This window comes from Pseudozyma flocculosa, assembly GCF_000417875.1.
Source record: "Pseudozyma flocculosa PF-1 unplaced genomic scaffold scaffold00024, whole genome shotgun sequence".
NCBI lineage: Eukaryota > Fungi > Basidiomycota > Ustilaginomycetes > Ustilaginales > Ustilaginaceae > Pseudozyma > Pseudozyma flocculosa.
This window is the reverse complement of record NW_006920892.1, coordinates 343,510-365,926: the sequence shown is the minus strand read 5'-3', so window position 1 is coordinate 365,926 and position 22,417 is coordinate 343,510. Positions and strand designations below refer to the sequence as shown.

Below are 22,417 nucleotides of genomic sequence, written 5' to 3'. Positions count from 1 at the left end.
CGAGAGGCTAGAGCGACCCGTCCAGATAGGGCGAGCTAGGCGGGGCGGGGCTGCCAGCAGGGTGGCCAGCGCACCGCCAACCTCCGTCCGTCCCGCTCTCCAGCCCGACCCGCACGCACCTCTTCCAAACAGCGCTCGAAGAAGTCCAAACACCACCGTCTCCCGACCGCATTTTCCTACCGCCACCGTTCTCTCCCCGCCTCGCCGCTCTAACACAACCTCCAGCGCTCTCGCATCGAGCAGGCGTTCCCTCGAGCCATCAGCACATCACCCCCCGAGCGCGCGCGCGGACCAGCCAGCCACCATGGCTGACGGACCTTCGAAAGATGAGCTCGTCGAGATCTTCAAGTCGCTCAAGACGACTCAGAAGGGTAACAAGGTGAGTGGCGGCGTAGCGGATCGTCCCCCTCGTCGCCGCTCTCGTCGCCGCTAGGGAGCATGACTGACCTGGCTCGCCCCGACTTGCACATGGAAACCTTCCTCGACAGGTCTGCTTCGACTGCGGAGCCAAGAACCCGACGTGGGCGAGCGCCACCTTTGCCATCTACATCTGCCTCGACTGCTCCTCGGTCCATCGAAACATGGGCGTACACATCACCTTTGTTCGATCGACCAACCTCGACTCGTGGCACTGGTCCCAGCTCCGTCTGATGAAGGTCGGAGGCAACGCCGCCGCCACCGACTTCTTCACCCGCAAGGGCGCGGCCCACCTCCTCAACCCTTCCACCGAGGGCAAGGTCAAGTACACCTCGGCCGTCGCCCAGGCCTACAAGGACGAGCTGCAGAAGCGGGCGCTGCAGGATGCCGCGGGCCAGAGCCTCAACAGCCCCGTCTACTTCCCCGGCCTGGCGGCGGCGCCTACGACCTCGACGCTCGCACCCACCAACGGCAAAGGTGTCGGCGGCGGCGGTGGCGACGACGACGATTTCTTCGACGAGTGGGACAAGCCCGCCGGAGCGGCGGCCGCCAAGGCGAAGCCTGCCGCTGCTGCCGCACCCAAGCCCGCTGCAGCCCCAGCTGCGGTGCCTGCTGCTGCAGCCAAGCCGCCTGCCGCACCCCGTACCGTCACATCCTCTTCGCTCCGAGCGACGGGCTCGGGCAACGCCAGAAAGACGCTCGGCGTCGTCAGCCGCACCTCGTCTCCTGGCTCGACTCCGGGCACCACGACGCCGACGGGGACAGCGCCGAGCGGCAACGCCTCCGTCGGCGCGCGGCCCGCTGGACGGGCTGGAAAGCTGGGCCTGGGCGTCAAGAAGGCGGGCGCCCCCATCGACTTTGACGCTGTCGAGAGGAAGGCCAGAGAGGAGGAGGCCGCCGCTCGCCTCGCCGCCGACCAGGCCAGGCAGGCCGAGGAGAAGAAGGCCGAGGAGGCCCGCAAGGCCGGTGAGGCCGCCGAGGCCGAGAGGATAGCGAGAGAGGCGATCCAGGCGGCCACGGGCAAGCTCAAGGCCGGAGGAGCTGCAGCCAGCTCGCCGTCCCCAGCGACAGCGATGGCCGCCGGCGGGCTCAACAGCAAGGGAGTCAGCGAAGGCGAGGTGGACCGTCTGGGTATGGGCTTCGGCCGGCTCGGCATGAAGGCCAACGCGCACCAGGCCAAGCTCGCCGCCGAACGAGCCGCGGCGGCGTCGCGCAACGCCTCGGCGTCGGCCGACGCGGACAGCAACGGGGCCGACGAGCCCAACTACGCGCGCTCGACGTTTTCGTCGCAGAAGTCGATCTCGTCGGACCAGTACTTCCAGCGCGGCGGCTACGACCCCAACCTCTCGTCCGAGGCCAAGGCGCGGCTGCAGAACTTCCAAGGTCAGACGTCGATCTCGTCGAACCAGTACTTTGGCCGGGACGAAGACGACGACGACGAGGGCGGCCAGGACGGCCTCAACGCGGCGCGCGACGGTGCCGCCGATTTCGGCAACGACCTCGAGGCGACGGCGCGAGAGTACTACCGCAAGTTTATGGCCAACCCGGACGTCCAGAGCAGCATCGACAGCTTCCGCAGCGGTGCGCTCAAGCTGAGCCAGTACCTCGAGGACATGAGCCGTAACGGCGCCTAAGCGCGTCCACGACGACGGCCACCCTAGGCGATGGTCCAAGCGCGGCAAGCGACGCCACCAGCAGCTTCTTGGTTGATTGCCCTCACATTGTTTTGGCGGCCAGTGATCGACCGTTCCCCCGACCGCCCTCGCCAGCACCCTTGTACATACCTGCATTCCCCCCTTTCGCAAACTACCCGTCCGCCGTGTCTCCCCCCTCTTCCCCCTGCCTTGATCATCCTCCCCTCTCCAGTGACGAGTCACGACGCGCAGGTCTGCGCACCATACCTCGACAGCCGGCCGTCGAGCAGCGTCACCTCGCCACGCCACCGCGGTCAGCCGCCACTCGTCCACGCAGGCACGCAGGCACGCACGCACGGAGAGCGGGCCAGCGGGCCAGACTCAAATCTAGTGTCGAACGGGTCCGGACCCTCTCAGCCCGTCGGGGCGAGGAGTGCATCGTCTATTGCAGCGGGCGCTGCTGACCTCCTCCACCCTTTTCTACAGTCTACAGGAGTGGTGCGCAAGGGCCGCAGGGGTGGCAAGGGGAAGGTGGGATCCACCCCGGGCGACGCTCAAAAGTCCCTCTTCTGGTTCTTGTTGACCTTTTTGATGCCGCGCTGGAGGGCGGGGAGGAGGCTCTTGATGACGTGGGTGGGTGCGTCGTAGTCGGTGGCAAAGACGGAGGCGGTGGCGTGGCAGGCGCCCTTGTCGGCGACGACGAGCGTCTCGCCGGCGAGGGAGCAGTCGCCGTTGTTGCACTGGTTGATGCCCTTTGCGACGTAGTTGACGTACTGCGGCAAGCCCGTGGTGGCATTGACGGCGATGGTGTCGACAAAGGCGCCGCCCGTGAGGCGGGTGTGGACAAAGTCGAGGCTGGTGCAGTTGCTGCTGGCGCCGACGGGCGGGTAGTTTACATTGAGGCCGATGCCGAGCGGCATGATGCGCTCGCGGTCGCCGTGGGTGGCGTCGCCGAGGGCCGTGACGAAATCGGCAGAGAGGCGCGCGAGGCGGACGCTCTCGTCGGTGCGGTCGTCGAGGTCGAGGACGTCGTAGTTGCGCATGGCGTTGGAGCCGCTAAAGGCGATGGCGGGGACGCTGCGCTCGACGGCAAAGTAGGCGGCGCCAATGGTGCCCGAGAGCGTGTAGAGGAAAGGGCCGAGGTTGGTGCCCTCGTTGGGTCCGCTGACGACGAGGTCGACGTTGGCCGTCGTGTCGCCCTTCTTTGCGTTGAAGAAGGCCGGCGCCTCCTGGTCGAGGGCCCACGAGGCGGCGGCGGCGGGCGTACCGTTAAAGTACCGCAGTCCCTCGTCGGTCAGGTTGCGGCCGGCGTAGGGCGCACCGACGGGCACGAAGCCGCCGCGCCCGGCGACGGTGAGGTTGACCGAGGTGGGCAGCTCAAACGTGCCGCCCTTGCCCGACTGGTTGTGCGAGGGCCCCACCATGAGGACCTTGTGGCCGGCGCGGCGCAGCGCATAGTAAAAGGCGCGGATGTTGGCCGAGGCCCACGAGTCGTCGTTGGTCATGACAATGTTGAGAGGGCGCTTGGCCGTCAGCACGCCGTCGAAACCCTTGGCCGACACGCCGTACTCGGTCGAGGCGGGCGCGGCGGCAGCGGCGGCATCGTGCGTGGCGGGCGCGGCCAGCGAGGCGGCGGGGAGCGCGAGCAGCAGCGAGAGGAGGCGGAGGTAGTTCATCGTGCAGGGACAGTGGGCGCGAGGGGGAGCAGAGACGGGGAGGAGAGGGACGAGGGACGAGGGACGAGGGTCGAGGGACGAGGAGGGAGCGGCCGAGGAGCTGGGTCCGAGGAGAGAGGGAGCGTTGGTAGGAAGAACAAGGGCGAGCGAGGGACACGAGGTCGACCATCGGCCCTATATAGGCGGGGGGCCATGGCACCCTTAGACTCTTAGCCTCTGTGACGGCAAGGACGACGAGCCCTCATGGCTGCTGCCCGGCAGTGTGCCTTCGAGGACCGAGGTCCCCTGACGGCCACGCGACGGGCAAAGCGTGACGAGCGCTGTAAGCAGACCGACCGAGGGCATCCGTCGAAGAGCGTAACGAGACAACGAATCGACCGACGGGCCAGTCACGCTACCACGGTCGCGGCAACAAGGCCTGGTCTTGACCGCATGGTCGCAGAGTGGTGCTACCTACAGCCAGCGTGCGTACTGTAGAGCGAAGCCCGGAGGCTGTAGGCTAATCGGTGTCAGGGCGGGCCAAGACGAAGGGGAAGAGGCAGCGGAGGGCGATCCTCCGCAAGGCGAGGCGAGGCAGCACGACGGCCAAAAGCCTCTCTGGGTCGGGAGCGTTGGTCGTCGCTGGGAGCAGCCCGGGCGCGAGCGCGCGGGGAGGGCGGCGGCAGTTGGAGACGTTGCAAGCGGGCGTCGTCGTTGCTTGCTTGCTTGCCACTGGGGGAAAGCTAAGAAGATCCCAGTTCTGGTCTGGATTAGGCGAGGTCGGGCGGTTGGTTAGCGAGAGAAGGGCAAGATACGATATCGAACCGAAGCCGCGCCATCGGAACGCCCTCTACCGAAGGCTGCCTCGGCCGGCCATATCCGCCGCCCCTCCGGCCCTGCTGGCCTTTGAAGCTAAGGTCTCGCTGATGCCGCACCGCCGGTACCCTCTGCCTCTGCCTCTGCCTCCGCCTCCTGTCGAGGAGCGCACGTGCGCGCACGTTGCCAACACCGGCACCATCACCCACCACCTTCGACCCTCGACAAAGCAAGGCGCCGCCATCATCCAAACATAACGGGCCCCCCACGCTCCCTTCTTCCGCCGGTGGCCGCTTGGCCCTCCTCGTGCCGCCGGCCTGTCTCCGCCTTGGCCGCCGATTTGCCCTCCCGAGCAGCGGCGGCCGCGGAGGCATGAACCAGAATGGCACCCGAACAGCATCTCACCCTCGTCGATGGCCAGCGAGACGAAACGTGGCCCGCTCCCCACCTTGACTGCACAGGTACTTACCCGCACGATCGGCCGCCTCAGATCCTCATAAAGCACCAGGTGGGAGCTTGACGCTCGCAAGATCGCCAGATGAGGTGAACGGGGTACTGGACGCGGCCACGGCAGGTCGGGCCGCCGGCAGAAGGACCCCCCACGTGCGAGCGCGACCAGAGCAAGAGCAGGGCAAGAGGACGAGCGTAAGGCAGCATGGCATGGCATCATGAGCTCAGGTCCCTCGATCGACCTTCCCACCTTCCACGCAAGGGGCAAAGCGACGGCTTACGGGTGGCGGAAAGTGCGAGTCCTTGATGGGCGTCACGTTCCATTCGCCCAGCGCTCCTCGAACCGCCGACGCCGGCGGCCTCGCAGCCGGCCCGCTCTGGCTGTTATCGACATCGCCACGATCGTTCCAGACGGGCACCGCTGCCGCTTCCGTCGGTCCGGCTTTCTTGCACTCCTGTTCCTGATCCATCAGCGGTCGGATACTGCCACGTAGTGTCGCCCATTGCGGCGGCGAGGGAGGGGCGTGGCAAGGTGAGATGAATGTAGCGCGGATGGCAATGAGGCGTGAGGTGCGTCGGACGACTTACGTGTACCAGCAGCTGTGCTCGTCGCAGGCCTCGCATTCGATCTTGAACCAACTCGGATGCTCGCCGAGGCTTAGGTCCTTGCCGGTCCTGCTCTGACGTCTCCTAGGCGTGTCCCACTCGGCTCGGCGGTCCGGTTGGCAGCACAGGCCGAGGTGGGGATTGGCCGCCATCAGAAGTCGATAGGCGTCCCTTTGCTCGTCGTACACGACCTCGATCTGCCCCCAGCCCGTGCGCCACCAGGAAGATGGAGCTTGTCAAGTCGGGACCGCCAGCAGTCTCCACTCTCCATCCAGCAAGGCGGCACTGCACCTTTTGGAGACGGTCCAGGCCCCACTCGGCATTCTCGACGCGCACATGGGGCGCATGGTCCGGGTCGAGGGTGAGCAGGCCCAGCTTGCCGCCGTGTCCGTCGTGCGTCGTCTCGCCACGGATACAACACGCCACTTTGCGCAGACCTGCCACTCCATCTGTGTCGCACCTCGTCAAAAGATCCTGTCGCGTCGCGTGAGGGTCATCCATGGAGCGCGCTGCTGTTCGAAGCACGATGTACGCAGACGTGGGACTTACCGGCCACCTTGTCCACCGTCTCGGCGGCGATTCGACGAGGACAGGATTGTTTGCAGATCATCTCGTAGTCGTCGAGGTGGTGGTGATGCTGGGTCCTGCTGGGCCAACAGCTGGCGATTGAAAAGGGCTTTCGTCGGGGTACAGGTGGTGGTGACGACGATAGCTGGTCCTCGATGTGCTTGTCGGCACCCATTCAACAGGCTAAAGTTGGCTAGGCAGCGGGAACGTCCAGGTCCCGCCACCAGAGAGGTTGGCGGGTGAGCAGCGTAGCTAGGCTACCAGCCGACCGACAGGCAGGCGGGCAGCGCTTGGGCGTGTGACGCTCGGGCCACGCGCCAGCAAGCCAAGCCCCACCGAGCCAAGCCAGACCAGGCCAGACCCGCCACCGTCCAAGGTGCGACAGGGGAGAGGTGGCCGACAGCTGGGAGCTCAAGGCGGCTGCGGCAGGCAAGGGCAGGGCAGGTGCTGGTGCTGACCCGCCCGCCCGCCCGCTTGCTTGCTTGCGCGCTGCCGACCGCATGGCCTGCTTCTTGGATGACTGAGCAGTTCACGACCCCTCGCTCGCACCCGCGCACCCGCGCACAGGTGAAGCAGGCAGGCAGGAAGTCACACTGAGAGGGCAGGGTAGGCAGGTCCATCGCCAGCCCAGTCCAATCAAAACCGATTCCGGCGCCGGGATGGGCTCACAGGTGCAAGCAAGCAAGCAAGCACTGCCCGACCTTTTCTCTCTCTTAGGCGCGAGCGCACGCCCACACATTTCACGAGAGCCAGCAGATTGGAACGACGTACGGTTGCTTCTCGGCGGCGGCGGTTACTGCAACAGGGGAGTTGTGTGTTGGTACAGAGAGTACAAGGACGGGGGCGACGGGGGCGGCGGGGCACGGTACAGGGAAGCGGGGAGGGTTGGCGCGGCGAGGTGGTGATGCTCAGTGGAGGCAGATGCTGGGGGCGGCTGTGTCCGGGGCGCTTTCGGTCGGCTCTTCTAGCTTGTTCTTGCACCTGTGGCCGTCGAGCGATGGCGGATAGCGCTTGGCCGCTTGGCCTGGAATGGCGGGAGATCGCCGGAGGTGGCAGCGTGGAAGCGGAAGGGCATGCGATGGTCGCTTGCGTGTTGTCGCCGTCCGTCGCGCGATGTGAAGCCGCCGGACAGGAAGGATGGTCGCGCTGAACGACAGACAGGCGGGCTGGCTGTGGCTCTCTCTCTCTCTCACCACTGCTGAGGAACGACCATCCTTCGGGTCACCGCCACGGACACCTCCGGTCTCAGGGGTTGCCCGGACACTGGCTCAGGGTCTTACATGCACCCTCGAGGAGCTCCTGGAACGACATCCTCTCGATGCCCGCCAGCTCGGCCTCGCTCCGCGTCGGCTCGCCGGGCGCGGCGACGTAGACGTGGAAGCGCAGGCTCTCGAGCGACTGCGCCTGCATGCGCGCCATCGTCTTGAAGATTTCCTCGTCGAGGTCGCGCACCACCTTGACCGGGTCCGAGAGCGACGCCTCGGTGGGCTCATCGAAAGGCGGGCTGGCGATTTCGCTGGCGTCGATCCTCTTGACGCCCGCGGCGCGCGACAGCGCCTCGAGCTGCTCCTCGATCTCAAACATGGGCGGTAGCGCCTGGCCCGGCGGGCAGATGCCGAGTGCCTCGAGCACTTCGGGCAGGTGCGGCTCGAGCAGCCGCAGCGTCGAAAACAGCCACGGGTGCAGCAGGCAGAGCCACATTTCGGGCAGCTCGTCAGCGACGAGTGCGAGGCCCGACGACGGGGCAGTGACTGCCTGGGAGCCCGGCAGTTGGCCCTCTTCGGGCTCGTCGAGCGGAGCCTTGAAGAGCTCGCACAGCAGCGCCGATAGCGACAGGGTGACGATGCCATGGCCGCCGGTTCTGTCCAGGAGAGGGAACAGCTCGACCACCTCCTCGGTCCGGAGCTGCGGCTCAAAGCCAAACGCAAAGAAGCGGCACCCGCGGACGCGCTTGAGCCGGCGGAGGTGCTCGGCCAGCGGGAACTTGTAGCTGGCCGTGGCGCCGTCAAAGATCTCGGCGCGGGCCACGTTGCGGATGAAGACGTTGACGCGATTTCCCTTGCCGCGCCACAGCTTCTCGTCGCGCGGCTGGCTGAGGTTCTCGCGCAGCCCGCCCTGCAGCAGCCGGACCACCGTGAAGATGGCGCGTGACTCGATCGACGAGCTCCGCCGGCCCGAGAAGATCAGGTTGTAGCCCTCCTTGATGTTCCTGGCAAGCTCGGCGCTGAGCCGGTAGCGGCCTGCAAGCTGCTCGGCCTTGCGGATGTCGCGGCGGTTGACGTCGTGGCTAGACAGTGCCTTCTGATCCCAGCTCTGCGCGGCGCGGAAGTAGTCGACGAGGTCGGAGCTGACGGGCCTGGTGATGCGGAAGAAACGCTGCGACGGAGCGGCGGGGATGTCCAGCCGGACCGGCACCGTCCACAGCTGCGGACCGACCAGCGGCGGGAAGCCGTGAGGCGCTCCAACGTCCGGGTCCGGCTGGTAGTGGGTCGAGAAGATGGCCAGGCAGGTGTATCCGAGGTCGCCGGGCTGCTTGAGCCTGCAGACTGCCAACAGGTCCGAGTCGCGAAGCAGCTCACTGACGCGCTCCAGCGTGTCCATGCCCTCATCGCGTGCGGGACCGACAGCCTCCAACAGCGACGCCTTGGCTGCGAGCGGCCTCGACGAGATGTAGGCCATCTCGCGGAACAGGGGCATGGGGAAGACGGCATCGAAGCGCAGCTTCTCGGCCTGCCGGTCGAGACCGACCGCGAACGCCGCATTCGTCGAACGCTCATGGTGCGGGCTGAGCTGCGCCTCAAACCTCAACGTCTCCTTGCCGAGGGTGAACTCGGCCAGTCCGTGCCAGAACGGGGCCATGCTCGACTGCGGCGGCGTTGTCGACATCGCAGAGCTTGTCGCGGCCGGTCGACTGGAGGTGGAGACCAAATCAATCGGCCCAGCCGCACGGTCTCGAGGCGCGTCCACGCTGTTGCTCGCCGGCCGACCGGGGGCAGCGCCGTAACGATCTCCAAAAGAGCGCTCTGGCGCCCACTTTGGCCCGCCGAGCGTGGGGCTTTCCGCCGGTCTAGTCGTCGAGCGCGCCGGCTCCACTCCAGCAGGCGGACTCCATCCGCCGCTGCCTTCCCAGGCTGCAGCCGATGGCGCTTCGCCATTCGCCCAGCCGCTGCTCTCGGAAATTGGTTCTGACGCGCCTTTCGAACCGGCACTAGTTGATGGAGCCGATAACGGGTCCGTCTTGCCTGGGACAGGACGTTCGGGCGGCGCAGCCGAGGCCGGCGCATCCGGAGGCTGAGGCGATTGACTCCACCCGCTGCGTCCGGGCGCCTCTTCGAAGCGGACATTGCGCGGTGACAGAGCGGACGGCGCTGAGGGAAGCTTCGGCGAGGCCGCCGATGGAGAAGCACGATCAAGCGGCGATTGCGGCGCCGCCCACGCTCCACTCGGCTGGTTCCGTTGGCGCGGATCCGCAGTTGGCGCGTTCCGCGTCTTGTTGACCGTCGCAGTGGGCGGCCGGCCATGGGATGGCGGCGGAGGAGGAGGCGATAATTGCCTGGAGGCCGGCGTCGGCTCTTGCGGCTGAGGCAGCCATGGCGGTGACGCGTTCGAGCCCCAGCCCATATCATCGTCGGCGACCGCGGCAGGCACAGTCGCCGTCGACGGTTGCGCCCCGTCGGCGCCAGACACGAAGGATCGGCGGTCCGGATGGATGTACGGCTGGGTCTGGGAGGCGGCCGCGCCCCCGCGACCGATGCTGCCGTTGGTGCCCGAAAGCGACGCTGCCGCCGCCGCGCCTCCGGTGGGCCGAGGAGGCTCGTCGTCGTCCTTTGCCATGAAGTCGTCCCACAGGGTGGAGGACTTGGCCGGCAGCACCCGCCTCTTGATCGGGACGTTGTCCAGCACCTTGACCTTGGCAGGCTGGTGGTGAGCGCCCTTGTAGCTGCCGGGAGGCGGTTTCTCCTTTGGGGGCGGCGGTGGCGGCGGCGGTGGTGGTGGAGCCGGCTTGGTCTGCGCAGGCGGCTTTCGGCGGAAGCTGGGCAGGCTGGCGGTCGACGACGGCGCAGGTCGAAAGGCCTTTTGCTCGACCTGGCTAACGGGCAGATCGTCGACCTCGGCCGCTCTTGTTTTGGCTACTCGCGTTGGCGCGCTTCTCGGAATGCCCTTGGCGCTCGGACCAATGGCCCGCCCAGTAGCTGAAACGGCGGCCGAGGGGCCAGAGGCGCTGGCACCCTGCTGGCCACGGCGCCACTTTTTCTTCTTGCGCAGCTCGGCCTTGGCCCGCCTCTGGCGCGAGCGGATGTGGTCCTCGTCATTCGGTCCGCGGCGGGGCAGCGTGTCCAGGGTAACGTTGCGTCTCCTGCGCATCTTGTCGAGCCTCGCCTCGTCGGCCAGATCGCGCGCGCGCTTGTCCTGTGAGAAGCTGGCCATCAGCTTGCGCGCGTCAAACTTGTCCCGGCGGATCTCGTAACGTCGCTTCCGCAACGCCTCGTGCGCGCGCTTTCGTGGCCGACGGTGCTGGGCAATGTCGGTATCGTCGCTGTCGTGGGGATGTTCCCAGTCGCTCGGCGGCGGCGGGCAGTCGGCGGGTCGCCCGCCCTGGCGCTGCCAGTACTCTTTGAGCGTGTCCGGGTCGTCGAACATGGTCTCGGGCTCCCAGGTAGTCGAGTAGATCGGGTAGCCCGACCAGAGGGTGCGGTACTGGACATAGCCGTGGCGAGGGTGCTTGCGGTGGCGCAGGATGCCTCGCAACGGATAGTGGCCGTTGTACACCTCGTCGAGATGCGTGGTGTCGCCCTGCCAGTTCTTCTTGTCGTAGGCGTTCCAGTTGCCGAGCCCGGCCTCTTCGTCTGTGTCGTGCGAGGAGCCTTCGGAGCTCGTGTAAAAGGAAACGCCGCTCTCGGCCGGCTCCGAGTCGCCCGAGTCGGACGCCGAAGACAAGTCGGAAGCTTCGTCGAACACAGGATCATTCCCTTCGGTCGATTGCTGAGCTGCCGCGGGATCTGGCGCTCCAGTGCTGGCTCCCTCGGCGGGGCCGCCGTCAGTGGAAGCGTTGGTCGCGGTGGTGGGAGCGGCGGAAGGATCCTTGCCTGGGGCGCTGTCGTGGGATTCCTCCCTAGCCTTGCCCTTGCCCTTATCCCTGTCCTGGGTCTTGTCGCTTGGCGAGCCCGTCTGGTTGCCGCGGACGATCTGCTCCACTTCGTCCTCGCTGACCGCTGCGTCCTCGCCCCTGGCGACCTTTGTGGGAGGAGATTGGCGCGCTGGATCCGGGGTGGTCGAGTCGCGTCGAAGGCGCTTGAGGTTGCTGATGTGTTGCAAGCCCGGTGAGCGGTCGCCCTCGTTGCGAGCGGAAGTCTGCTGATCCTTGCCATCGTCTCCGCCGTCGTCGATGTCGGCATCGTCGCCGTGGTCGGTGTCGTTTGGTGCGGTGGCGCGGGGGCTGCGGGATCTGCCCGCGATGTCCTTGGATGCCGAGGGGGAGGATGACTTGTCTTTGGACCGCGCGAGCCGCTTCCTTGGCTGCTCTTCGATCTCTTTCGCCTCGGGCGGATCATCGACGTCGATGACTTCGGTTACGCCGGCGCTGCCGCCGGTGGTGTTGCTGTTTTCGCGGCGGCTGCGATTGTGCTCGCTGAGCTCCCTCTTCTTCCTCTTCTTTTCCTTTCTCTCCTTTTTCTTCCGCTTCTCCTCTCTCTTCTGCTCTTTTGAGCGGGACGATGAGGCGGCGGGTGGCTGTTGGTCGAGACTGTCGTCCGAGTCGAGCGCGAGGGGCTCTACTGGCATGGCGAGCGAGATGGCAGCGACCCTCTATGCGAGGTGTCGAGCGCCATCTGACGGCGCAGGGAGGGAGGCTTGAGCGCCTAGGGGCGGTGAGCGTGCCTGCTCTTTGCAGCGGTGTCGAATTGGCTGCCGTCACGTCCGAGTCGAGAGGCGGCGGTGCGACACGATTGAGCGAGCGGCTTCGAAGATGTTGAAGGAGGCGAGAGGGCGAGGATGCTGCTGCAGCCTTTGCGGGGGCGGTAGAGGTATGCAGTTGGGGTCGCGGAAGCGATGGCGATGTCCGTGACTGCTGCGATGCGCAGAAGGGAAGGAGTGGGAAGCGTTTGGCGGATGCAGAGGTGGAAGAAGGAGGCAGAGATGGGCGCGTGCGCAAGGATGGCAGGCAGGTTGGCTGGCCGGGTGTTGGTCGCGAAGGTCGCCAGACGGGCAGGGCAGGGCAGCCAAAAAGGCATGGCAGGTGCTGGTGGAGGCAGGCGGGCAGGCAGGCAGGCAGGCCCTGCGAACCGCGACCCGCGCCCGCCCATGCGCAGCCTACCAGGCCTAGCAGGCCTGCCTCACGCGCCAGAAGAGAGGTGGGGGTATGCGCGCGCGTGGTCGCCCTCCTCCAACCTAGAATTTTGGCTCGCCTCTTTGCCGCGCCTAGGAGGCCTCTCTTCTATCTGCTCTCATTTGGCGCAGCGCCAGGCTGGTTAGGCAGGCGCCCGGCCTCGACGGCCCGATGCCAGCCAAGTCTCTCTCTCTCGCGCACCGAGACGAGAAAGAGCGCCCGTCCGGTGTCCTCTACAAGCTTCTATCCGACAGCAATTCTTATTGCACAACGAGGGGATTAACAGAGCAGGCAGAGGGGGGTCAGTCGTAGTAGAGGGCGAGGGGCGAGGGGCAGTGTGTCGATCGCCACCTCACCCATCCAAACGACCCGACATGATACACGAGCTGATCCATGCCAGGCTCAGCATAAAGATCTGCAGCAGGTTGGCCATGACGAAGTGGGTTATCGTCTGGCCAATCTCGAGCCAGCTCCCCTCGCTCTTGACGGCGTAGAGAAAGTTGAGCGCCAGCACGTCAGTCACCATGCACGCCCCAAACACGAGCGCAAGCAGGCCACCCCGCAGGCCCAACCCCCCAAACGCGCCCGCCCCCACCAGGCGCACCTCGTCGTTGACCGCGCCGCCTCGCTGCGCCCGTGGCGGCGGCGGGCTGGCGGGCGTGACGCAGAGCGCCTGGAAGACGGCGTTGAGCACCAGGAACGGTACCAGGATCTTGACCAGCAGCAGCGTCGCCATCAGAAACGGGCTGAAGACGGGTACCAGCCGGTAGACGGGCGAGAGGTAGAATGACGAGATCGACGCCACGTTGCCTGTCGTCGTCGTCGGCGGTGATCGAAGGCGACAAGCGGCAGTAAAGAACCGCAAGGAGATGGCCAAGGGCGCGGGCGAGCGTCAGCCATCGTCCCACCTCCATGGTTCCACCGCGACGTGTCAGGACATACTCACCCGTGCCAAAGAAGCCGACGTGGAGAAAGACGAGGTAGAAGAGGCTGATGCGCAGGTCGGCCAGCTCGAGCGGGCGCCGTTCATCGATCGCCCTCGACGCTTTGGACCGCCGCAGCCGGTCTTCGTTGACCGCACCCTCCATCTTGGCCCACACCAGCAGCGTCAGCGTGTAGCAGCCAAAGAAGAGCGCCTCGTCGCGCAGCGACAGCAGCACAAAGATGGGCGCGAACGCAAACACGACAATCGCCAGCCGCTGGTTCGGTGGCTGCCGCACGACAACCTCGCCGTCCTCTACGTGCTTGCTGCCAGCTTCCGTTGTTGCAGGTGGCGTTGTCGGTGCCGCGATCCGTACCGGTCTGCGGAAGCCGTAGACAAAGGGGAAGGTGAGAGAGAACGCCAGCATCGTCCAGGCGGTCACCTGATTGGGCAGCGGCAGGCCATTCTTGAGTCGAAGCGAGCGCGCCGAGCTGGCCGTGACGGCCGTGGTGAGGACCAGCACCACCAGCTGCACCTTGAGAGTCTGGAGCGTGCGCTGCAGGTGAGCTCGGTGGGCCTGCGCCCATCGCTCCGTGTTCGGCCGGTCCCCCGCCACCGCCGGCATCGGAAAGAACCACTCGGACCTGACCAAGACAAGCCAGCCTGCGGCGACGAAAGCGGCGCCGCTCAGGACGAGCAGCGGGATGCTCTCCTCCTTGTCGACGTCCGAGATGGTAAAGAGGCCAGTGGCGATGCACGCGATGCCCCACACGAGAAGCATCGCCTCGTTGCGCGCCTTGAACTCGACGTCGAGCGACAGCGCCGGCCAGACGAGACCGATGGCGAGGAAGCCGACAAACCACGCCGTGCGGTAGAGGTATCCGACCGCCATCAGCTCGACCATCAGCAGGCCCGCGAGGCCGCCCAATGCCACGCCTGCCCAGCTCTTGCCGCCGCTGCCGGTCCTGCCGGAGCCGCCGGACTCGGCGCCGCGGAAGGCTTCGAGGAAGATCCGACGCTCGTCGATCGCGCGGCCCCAGAGGAAGCACGCGAGGCCCGAGTAGGCGTAGTAGGTGAGCGGGGACTCTTCCTTGATGAACTTGGCGCACAGGAGGCCAAACACGGGCGCGGCAACGGCCTTGCCCATGCCTCCGGTCAAGGTACCCGCGGCTCGAGGCAGGGCAGCGAGCTGGGCGTCTGAAAGGACAAACGCGCGGAGAAGGTAGGCCAGGCCGTAGAGGATCGAGCCGACGTAGCCGGCCGACACAATGGCGCACAGGAAGAGCCAATCGTACGTCTGCAGGTATCGGCTGCCCTCGAGCGCCAGGCGGATCAGGTCCTCGCTCTGCGCGATGGCGGCATCGTACCCCTTGGTCCCGATCAGCGCGAGGATGATGCCGACCTGGACCTTGCCGGGCGGGACCACCCTCGCTACGTCTCCTTCCCGGACCGGCTGAGATGCGAGCCCCGGAAAGGGGACGTAGCGGAGCATCCTCCGCTGGCGATCCTCGTGCTTGACGCGGTACGTTTCGAGCACCTGCATCGCATTGGCCAGCAGCGCACGAGCCTTGTGCTCTTCAGAGAGGTCGAGGAGGTCGGGCCGCAACCGGCCCTCGGAGTTGGCCGGCGTCGGTACGCCGATGAGGGCGGCCATCAGCGGCGTGATATCCGCCTGGTCGACGTCGACGCGAGCCACGCCGTCGAGTTGCCAGCCCTGGAAGTAGGCGTCGCGCTCGGCTTCGGCTGTGCGGCGCTCGGCTTCCTCGCGCGAGGCGGGCAGGGGCCCGCGGATGCCGGCGCCCCAGGCGAGGATGGGGGTCCGCGTGTTGTCCGGATCGCCGTCGCCGTGGTTGCCCTTGGTGCTCATCCCGTGGTCGGCGGAGAAGACAAAGGCCGTCTTGCCGTCGGAGCGGTAGAAGTCGTCAAAGAGGCGTTCGATCTCGCGCACGAGGGCATCGACGACGATCGTGTTGCCGATGTACTCGGGCGACATGGGGCGGTAGGTGTGGCCGGTGCTGTCGAGGCCGAGGAGGTGGAGGAAGAAGACGGTGCCCTTTCTGCGCATGCGGGCGTCCAGCTCGGGGTCGCGTCGGGCGCGGTCGAAGAGAAGCTTGACCTGGTCGAGGACCCACAGGTCGAGGGCGGTGGCATCCTTGGTAAAGTCCTCCTGGTCCTCGTCGTAGGTCCACATGTCGACGCGGTCGGCGGCCGCACCGACGGCGAACATGGGGACGATGTCGGGAGAGCCAAAGGCAAACGAGTGGCTGGACTGGTTGAGGAGCGAGTCAAAGGCGATGGGGTTAAGCTTCCAGCCTGCCGAGGGGAGTATGAGTGCGAGACGAAAGAAAGAGAGAAAGGACGGGATGGGATGGGATGGGAAGGCGTGTCAATCTGGGAAAGCACCCGGAACGAGCTTGAGGTCGACAAGAGAAGGGGCGCACCCTTGGTGACGGCGCTGACATCCTCATACATGCCAGCGATCATGGCGACGTGACCGGGACGGCTCTCTGTGGGGACTCTGGTGTGGCTGAGGCCCCATACGCCGCGATGGAGTGCGACGGAACGCAGAAAGGGTGCGGCAGAGACGGGCTGGGCCTGCAGGTCGGCAGGAAGAGCAGGCGCGGTGCCGGAAGGGAGCGATGTCTTGTCGCTGGACAGGGCGCGAGTGTAGGGATGGTGCGTGTCGAGCGGGTCTGCATCAAAGTCGTGCCAGACCTGTTCGAGGGACCGGGTACGGGAGCTGGTGGCGAGGTCGGCTGTGGCCCAAGCGGGGAGGTCTGGTGCGGGGTGGTGTTTGAAGAGGATGTCGGCGCGGAGCCCATCGCCTACGACGAGGACGAGGCGTTCTGCCGGTGGGTCGAACTGTGCGAGTGTGCGGTTTGAGACGGCGGGCTGGCCAAAGGGGAAGGTGTCTGGGATCGAGAAGCGGGGCTGCGGGTGCACAACGGGCGAGGTGAAGTAGATGTCGAAGACGGCGGAGATGTAGACCAGATGGAAGACGAGAGAGAGGAGCAGGAAGCGGAAGTGCGAGTGCGAGTGCGAGCGCGACGCCGAGGAACGGCGCCCGGGAGGCGACGAGGGGCCAGACTGGGACATGGTGGCTGGACGGAGGTCTACCGCAGGGATGGCAAGGAGGTGCAGCGCCAGCGAGGACCACGGGAGCGAGAGCAGCGGTGGTTGTTTTTCTTTCTAGCTGAGCGTCGGCGGCATGGCTCTGTGTCGGCGAGCAGGGGAGCGGTTGCAGGAGGCCAGAAGGCCAGAGATGGAAGTGAGCGCGAGAGCGAGAGCGAGAGAGAGAGAGAGAGAGAGAGAGAGAGAGAGAGAGAGAGAGAGAGAGAAGGTAGCTGTCGGCTCGACCAACACGTTCGGAGGGGCCCGCCCGCCCGGGCCACGAGAAGAAACAAGATCGAGATCAACGCCTGTCGGCCTCTGCCGGGCCACCCTCAACCTCCACACGCCCTCGTCTGCCGCGCCTCGTCTCGGCTTCGGCCCGATCCCGTTCGCGGCCAACGCACGGCTGCACGGCCTAACCGACACCACCACCATCATCCCCGTACCGGACTGTCAACTAACCATCTGCATCGTCCTGGATCACAATGATGCAGCCCTCGCTCGCCTCGGCCCCTCCGAACCGCTTCCGCTTGACGCCCGCACTCCCAGGCTGCCCGTCATCCCTGCTGCTGCTGCTGCTGCTGCCACCACCCGCTGCCCCACCGCCGCTGCTCTTTCCCCCCACCGGCTGAGCACCGCCTTGACCGCCCCACCGCCGCCTTGCCTCCTCGCACCGCACCAGCGATTCGAGCACCCCTCGCCCCATGGCCCTCGCCAGCGGTACCGCCACCGCATTCCCAATCTGCCGGTGCGCCGCGTTGAGGTCGGGCCCCGTCGCAAATACGACGCCGTCCGGGAAGCCCTGCGCCCGCGCGTGCTCCCGCACCGTCAGGATGCGATGCTGCGACGGGTGCAGCACCTTGCCGCACTTGGCGCTCGGCGACATGCTCGTCAGCGCCACCTCGAAATACGACCCGTACGACAGGCGGGCGTACGAGCTGAGGTAGAAGCCGTTGGCCGCGCGCGCCGACGACATCGACGACATCCCCCACAGCGACAGCAGCGGCTTGTTGACCCCGCGCGACGACCACGCCAGGTGGTTGGCCTCCCCCACCAGCGGCACGTTGACCACCCGCTCCACCGTACCCGCCGTCAAGCGGCACGTCTGGTGCTGCCTCACCCGCTCAGCCCCGTCGCCGCGCACCGCCGCCTGATAGCTCGTCCGAGCCTCGACGGCGTACCGCTGCAGCCGCGGCCCCACGGCGCTCGTGCTCGTGCTCGTGCTCGTGCTCGTGCTCGTGCTTGCGCCGCCGCCTGACCCGCACCGATGCCCTTGTCCCGTGCTGTGCGCAGCAAGCGCAGGGATCCCGCTCTCTTGGCGCTGGCGCCGCTCCTTGCGAGAGGCCGCATCGCTCGGATAGATGACGTGCGGGTCCTGCCAGTCGAACGGCGGCAGATCGCAGATGGCATCGCCTACCGTCACCGCAGGTATCGGCGCTGAGCGCATCCTGGGGCGGTCCTGGCTGCTCTTGTGCTCCCTACCGCGGCCGTCCTTCCAGGAGAAGCACGGGGCCAGCTTGCCCAGAAAGACATGCGTGGCCGACGGCATCCGGGGCAGCCGCTCGCCGCACCGAGCGCCCAGACGACGGTGCGGCTGCGCGACTGCGGGCAGCCAAACGAACCCGTCTGGAACACCTCGATCGACGCCGCGTAGCCCATCTCGGTCAGGGTCAGCAGGATGAGGCGGGCAAAGCCGCTGTCGTGGCCGCCCAGCTTGGCACACAGGAGGCCCGTGACGTTCTCCAGCAGCACAAAGCGCGGGCGGTAGAAGTCGACCCAGGCGAGCGCGTTGGCGACGAGGAGGTTGCGCGCGTCGTAGCGCTCGGCTGATCCGCTGGTCGCAACGCGATTGAGCCCGCTGAAGCCCTGACACGGCGGGCCGCCCACGATAATATCGACCTGGCCCGGTCGGGGCAGCCTATGCCTCGATGCCCTGCCTCGCACGACGTCCCTCAGCAGCGAGCTCGTGTCGCCGCAGATGGCCGTCGTTTCGGGGTGGTGCCGCTCGAACGTCTTGACCGCTTGCGCGTCGCCATCGACGGCCCAGCACGTCTTGACGATGCCGGACTGCGCGAGGCCGATGGAAAGGCCGCCGCCTCCGCAAAAGAGGTCGAGGGCCGATAGCGGACGCGCCTTGATCCTATTGGCCGTCGCCACCTCGTCATTGATTCGGGCGCGGCAGGCGGCACAGTCTCGAAGCTCGGCGCGGCCAAGCACCGAACGCAGGTCGTGAGGCCGAACGAAGTAGTGCTCGCACCGCAGAGCGTCGGGGAGCGAGCTGGCATTCTCGCGCACGGCCGCAAAACACTGGCCGACGACCGCGTGGCGATGCGGGTCCAGGATCACGATGTCGCGCGTCGGAAGGAGCCGCCTCTCGTCCTGGAACGGTAGTGAGGCCAGCGCTTCCGTCCGGGCATAGTAGCGTGGGAGGCGCGAGAGGAGCGCCTGTCGCTCGTACCGCCGCATCGTCACCTGCGCTGTCCGTCTGCGGGTCGGAGCGGCGAGCGCCGTCGTGGTGCCATCCGAGCCTGCAGATTGACGATTCGGCGCCACGGTTGGGCCCGCGGACTTGACGCGCTCGACGTGGTAGATGGAAAAGGGCTTCGTCGCTTTCTCGACGCCGACCGCCGCCGCTGCGCTCCTTTTCGACTTGGCAGACGACGCATCCTGTGGCAGGATATAGACAAAGTCGCCCTCGTGGACCTCGAGCGTCGCCTGCCGCGCACGGATACGGAAGCCTGGACCGTGTCCGGACGTCGGTGGGACATAGACTGGCAAAGCCGCCGGCGGGGGTTTGCCGAGCGTCGAACTCGGCTCGGGCAGCGGAGGAGTGGTACCTTGCTCGTCCTCCTCATCCTCCTGCGCCATGCGGTGCCACCACTCTTCGAGCCAGACAAAGGCGGGACGACGTTCATCGAACGCAAAGCAGAGACGGAAGCTGTCCCGCCGCGCCTTGTGGCTCACGGCCGAAAGGGGGAGGGAGAGACGCTGTCGTGTAGCGAAGAGCTCGGTTGGCGTGCCCGGTGTTCCGAGGATGGTGCTGAGTCGATCGACGACGACGTGACCGCTATGGCAGGGGAGCGCGGTGATGATGTAGGTAGGACGAGGTCAGTTGCTAATCCAGCTCGATCCGTCGTCACTCTGTCACGCCGGCGCACCTGAGGACGGGCGAAGAGCCCGAGTGGCAAGATACGTCTTTGACCCAAAGGAATCTCGTCGTCTCCTCTCCGACCATTCCGCCAGTCTGGGGCGGTAGCACGACGAGATCGTCGATGTCCACAGCGCGTTTCGACTCGTCGTCGATATCAATGACGATCGGATCCACCTGAATTCGGCCCGAGCCGGCAGGTGGACGGACCGGATCCGCTCGAGTCGGCATGGCGACTTCGACGTGGCCTTTCCGCACCCCAAACCTCTCACGTAGCAACGTGGAGATGAGAGGCGTCACTGCGACATCCGTGACGGACCTGGAGCTCGAAATCGAACTCGAACTCGAGCTCGTCTTCAACTTGAAATTGGATCGGGAGGCGGTGGTCGACATCGTTGAAGAGCGGGACGGGATCGTGGGTGGATAAAGGCAGGTAGCCAGATGGGTGAAGGTGGTCCAGAGGGGGAAAGGTGAGGAGGGCAGGCGCAGACGCAGACGCAGACGGTTGGAAAGGACGGCGTCCGGGCATCATGGACCGTCTCCGCCCGAGACTACTTATAGAGCGCACACGCAAACACCCCGCGATGGTGCGGAGACGCATCAATCGAGGTGCGGAAAGGTCCAAGGGGGCAAGGGCAAGAGAGGCCGACGTGCGCTCCATCGTTCAAAGTCGAGCCGTGAATGGTATTGGATTCGGTAAGGACGCCCATTCGCCCGCCCGCTCGCCCGCTCGCCATTCTGCACATCACAGGCAGTCAGGCTGCGCGTCCCGCTTCCGCCTCCCTCATGCCTGTGCGCCGCCGCTCAGGCCCAGGTCGGCGCGGTTCTTCTCGCGCCCTTTGGCCCTACGCCCTTGCTGCATCCGCTTGACCATCTTGTTGCTGCGCTCGCCGTCCACCTCCGCTCCCGCTTCCGCACCTACTTCCGTTTCCGCATCGCCGCCAGCCTCGCCGAGAAGACCGTTAGCCGGCCGGCCCTTGCGCTGGATGCGGCTCGCCAGCATCTCGGCCGACGAGGGCGCGTCGACCTTGGGCCAGTTGGTGAGCGCCGGGTAGAGCGAGAGCGCCGAAAGGACAAACGGCTCGATGGGCGTCTCCGTCAGCGGAAGAGGCGCCAGAGGCTGCACCTCAAAGGCGCAGGCCGACGCGTTGAAGACGAGGCGCTGCAGCGCCGGGGGCGGCGCGGTCGAGTCGCGCGGCTGGAACTCGGATCGCGTATCGAGCGTCGCCCAGAGGGTGCAGTCCTCCGTCGAGGTTGATTGACGGCACAGGTCAAGGATGGGCGCCGGCAGCGTCGTCGCCCTGACTTGGTCCGAGAGGTCGCGCGGCTCGCTTGCGGGCGCCAGGACCGCAGAGAGGGGCACATGGAAGAAGGCCGTCGAGCCCTCGACCGTGATCAACAGCCACGCCTTGCCCGTCGAATCGTCAAACTGCCTGACCGCCGTGATGGCCTTGGTGGGCGCTGTCTCGGTGTTGTACTCGTAGACGTTGGGCTCCTTGTCCGTCTCGGCCTCGGGCTGCGCTGCCTCCGCCGTGGCTGACCCGTCCTGGCCCTCGACCTTCTTCCGCTTGTTGGCGGGCCGATTCTTCTTGCCTCCCGGGTTGTAACCGAGGTTCTCGCGCCGCTTCTCTTCGCGCTCGCGCGCAACGACGTGGGGAGCGATTGCCGCCTCAATGCTGTTAACGGCGAGGCAGGCCTTGGAGGATGGGGTGGTCGCCGAGGCAGGCGAGGCATCGCTGTCGGCCTCTGGTAGCGACCAGACCCGCAGCGCCTTGCCGCCATCCGAGCTGATGAGCTTGTATCTGCCGTTGCCGCCGTTGCCGGCGTCGTCTGCCGTCCGGTCCTCGACGATGCAAAGCGAGCCGACAAAGGAAGTGGAGCCGAGGAGGAATCGTTCGATGATGTGCGCGGCGCGCCGCGGGCCCCAACGCGAGATACGGATGTGCTCGTCGCGATCCGAGGTGATGAGGAATCTGGGCTGGGACGACTTGGAAGGCTGCGGGGTGAAGGCGATGTCGGTGATCATGCTGACGTGACCGAGGAGAATCCTCATGGAAGGGTCGGTGGGGCGATCCATGTCGTCGTGCGCCTCGTCATCCTTGGCGCCTGACGTCTCTGCGGGTGGTGGGGCGGCAGATTGCGCGGCAGTCGTAGAAGGGCTGACCTGGAAGCTGCGGAGATCTCCGAACTTGTCGACCACCACGAGCTCCTCTGCGTCCTGGCCGTCGGCGGGCTGAAGCCACTGCAGGATAGCAGCGCGCTTCGGGAGCGCCTTGATCAGGACCTCTTTCCCCTGCGCTAGGCCGGCAAAGGGGGAGGCGGCGTCGTCGGCCTGGACGCGAAAGACGCGCAGGATCTTGTCGTCGCCGGTTAGGGCGAGGTAGCGGTCGGAGCGGGAAAAGGCGGCGATACGAGGAAAGGCGATGGGTGGCGAGGGTGCGCTTGTCAATGCGTCGGAATGGTCTGGCTTCTTTGGCTGTGGGACGACGACGCTGGCGGGGAGGGTGGTGTGGATCGAGGGGTGCGAGGGCGAGACGAGGTGGATGGCGTTGGCGCTGAGGAGGGCGAGGAGGTCGCTGGTGTGCGCCGAGGCGACAAAGTGGAACGGGACGGTTGTCGCCATCTTCGTCGTCGTCTTGGTGGTGGTCGTCGTCGTCGTCGTAATGGTCCGTCGTTGGCGATCAGAAGGAGGGTTGCGATGGATGAAGAAGGTGAGGATGGCAGGCACAAGGTCCCCACTGGCGACTCGCCGCACTTTTTTTCTCG

The 22,417-nt window shown here is 66.4% G+C and overlaps 7 protein-coding genes across 7 annotated transcripts; 1 reads left to right on the top strand and 6 right to left on the bottom strand.

The window, feature by feature from the left end:
* Window positions 1–304: 304 nt before the first annotated feature.
* On the top strand, window positions 305–2,051 carry PFL1_06216 (uncharacterized protein; the record flags this gene model as incomplete). The annotated part of the gene is made up of 2 exons (XM_007883754.1): window positions 305–379; window positions 489–2,051. 2 exons carry the CDS (start codon window positions 305–307, stop codon window positions 2,049–2,051), a joined length of 1,638 nt encoding a protein of 545 aa, XP_007881945.1.
* A 554-nt stretch (window positions 2,052–2,605) lies between these two features.
* On the bottom strand, window positions 2,606–3,727 carry PFL1_06215 (uncharacterized protein; the record flags this gene model as incomplete). The annotated part of the gene is made up of 1 exon (XM_007883753.1): window positions 2,606–3,727. The coding sequence occupies one exon, from the start codon at window positions 3,725–3,727 to the stop codon at window positions 2,606–2,608; it is 1,122 nt and encodes a 373-aa protein (XP_007881944.1).
* Window positions 3,728–5,008: 1,281 nt separating this feature from the next.
* On the bottom strand, window positions 5,009–6,079 carry PFL1_06214 (uncharacterized protein; the record flags this gene model as incomplete). Its single annotated transcript, XM_007883752.1, has 4 exons — window positions 5,009–5,077; window positions 5,254–5,455; window positions 5,561–5,775; window positions 5,870–6,079. 4 exons carry the CDS (start codon window positions 6,077–6,079, stop codon window positions 5,009–5,011), a joined length of 696 nt encoding a protein of 231 aa, XP_007881943.1.
* A 1,311-nt stretch (window positions 6,080–7,390) lies between these two features.
* PFL1_06213 (uncharacterized protein) lies at window positions 7,391–11,926 on the bottom strand (the record flags this gene model as incomplete). Its single annotated transcript, XM_007883751.1, has 1 exon — window positions 7,391–11,926. The coding sequence occupies one exon, from the start codon at window positions 11,924–11,926 to the stop codon at window positions 7,391–7,393; it is 4,536 nt and encodes a 1,511-aa protein (XP_007881942.1).
* An 896-nt stretch (window positions 11,927–12,822) lies between these two features.
* PFL1_06212 (uncharacterized protein) lies at window positions 12,823–16,488 on the bottom strand (the record flags this gene model as incomplete). The annotated part of the gene is made up of 3 exons (XM_007883750.1): window positions 12,823–13,280; window positions 13,417–15,705; window positions 15,834–16,488. 3 exons carry the CDS (start codon window positions 16,486–16,488, stop codon window positions 12,823–12,825), a joined length of 3,402 nt encoding a protein of 1,133 aa, XP_007881941.1.
* A 472-nt stretch (window positions 16,489–16,960) lies between these two features.
* On the bottom strand, window positions 16,961–19,371 carry PFL1_06913 (uncharacterized protein; the record flags this gene model as incomplete). Its single annotated transcript, XM_007883798.1, has 2 exons — window positions 16,961–18,105; window positions 18,126–19,371. The coding sequence occupies 2 exons, from the start codon at window positions 19,369–19,371 to the stop codon at window positions 16,961–16,963; spliced, it is 2,391 nt and encodes a 796-aa protein (XP_007881989.1).
* A 1,064-nt stretch (window positions 19,372–20,435) lies between these two features.
* Window positions 20,436–22,274, bottom strand: PFL1_06210 (uncharacterized protein; the record flags this gene model as incomplete). Its single annotated transcript, XM_007883749.1, has 1 exon — window positions 20,436–22,274. The coding sequence occupies one exon, from the start codon at window positions 22,272–22,274 to the stop codon at window positions 20,436–20,438; it is 1,839 nt and encodes a 612-aa protein (XP_007881940.1).
* Window positions 22,275–22,417: the final 143 nt, after the last annotated feature.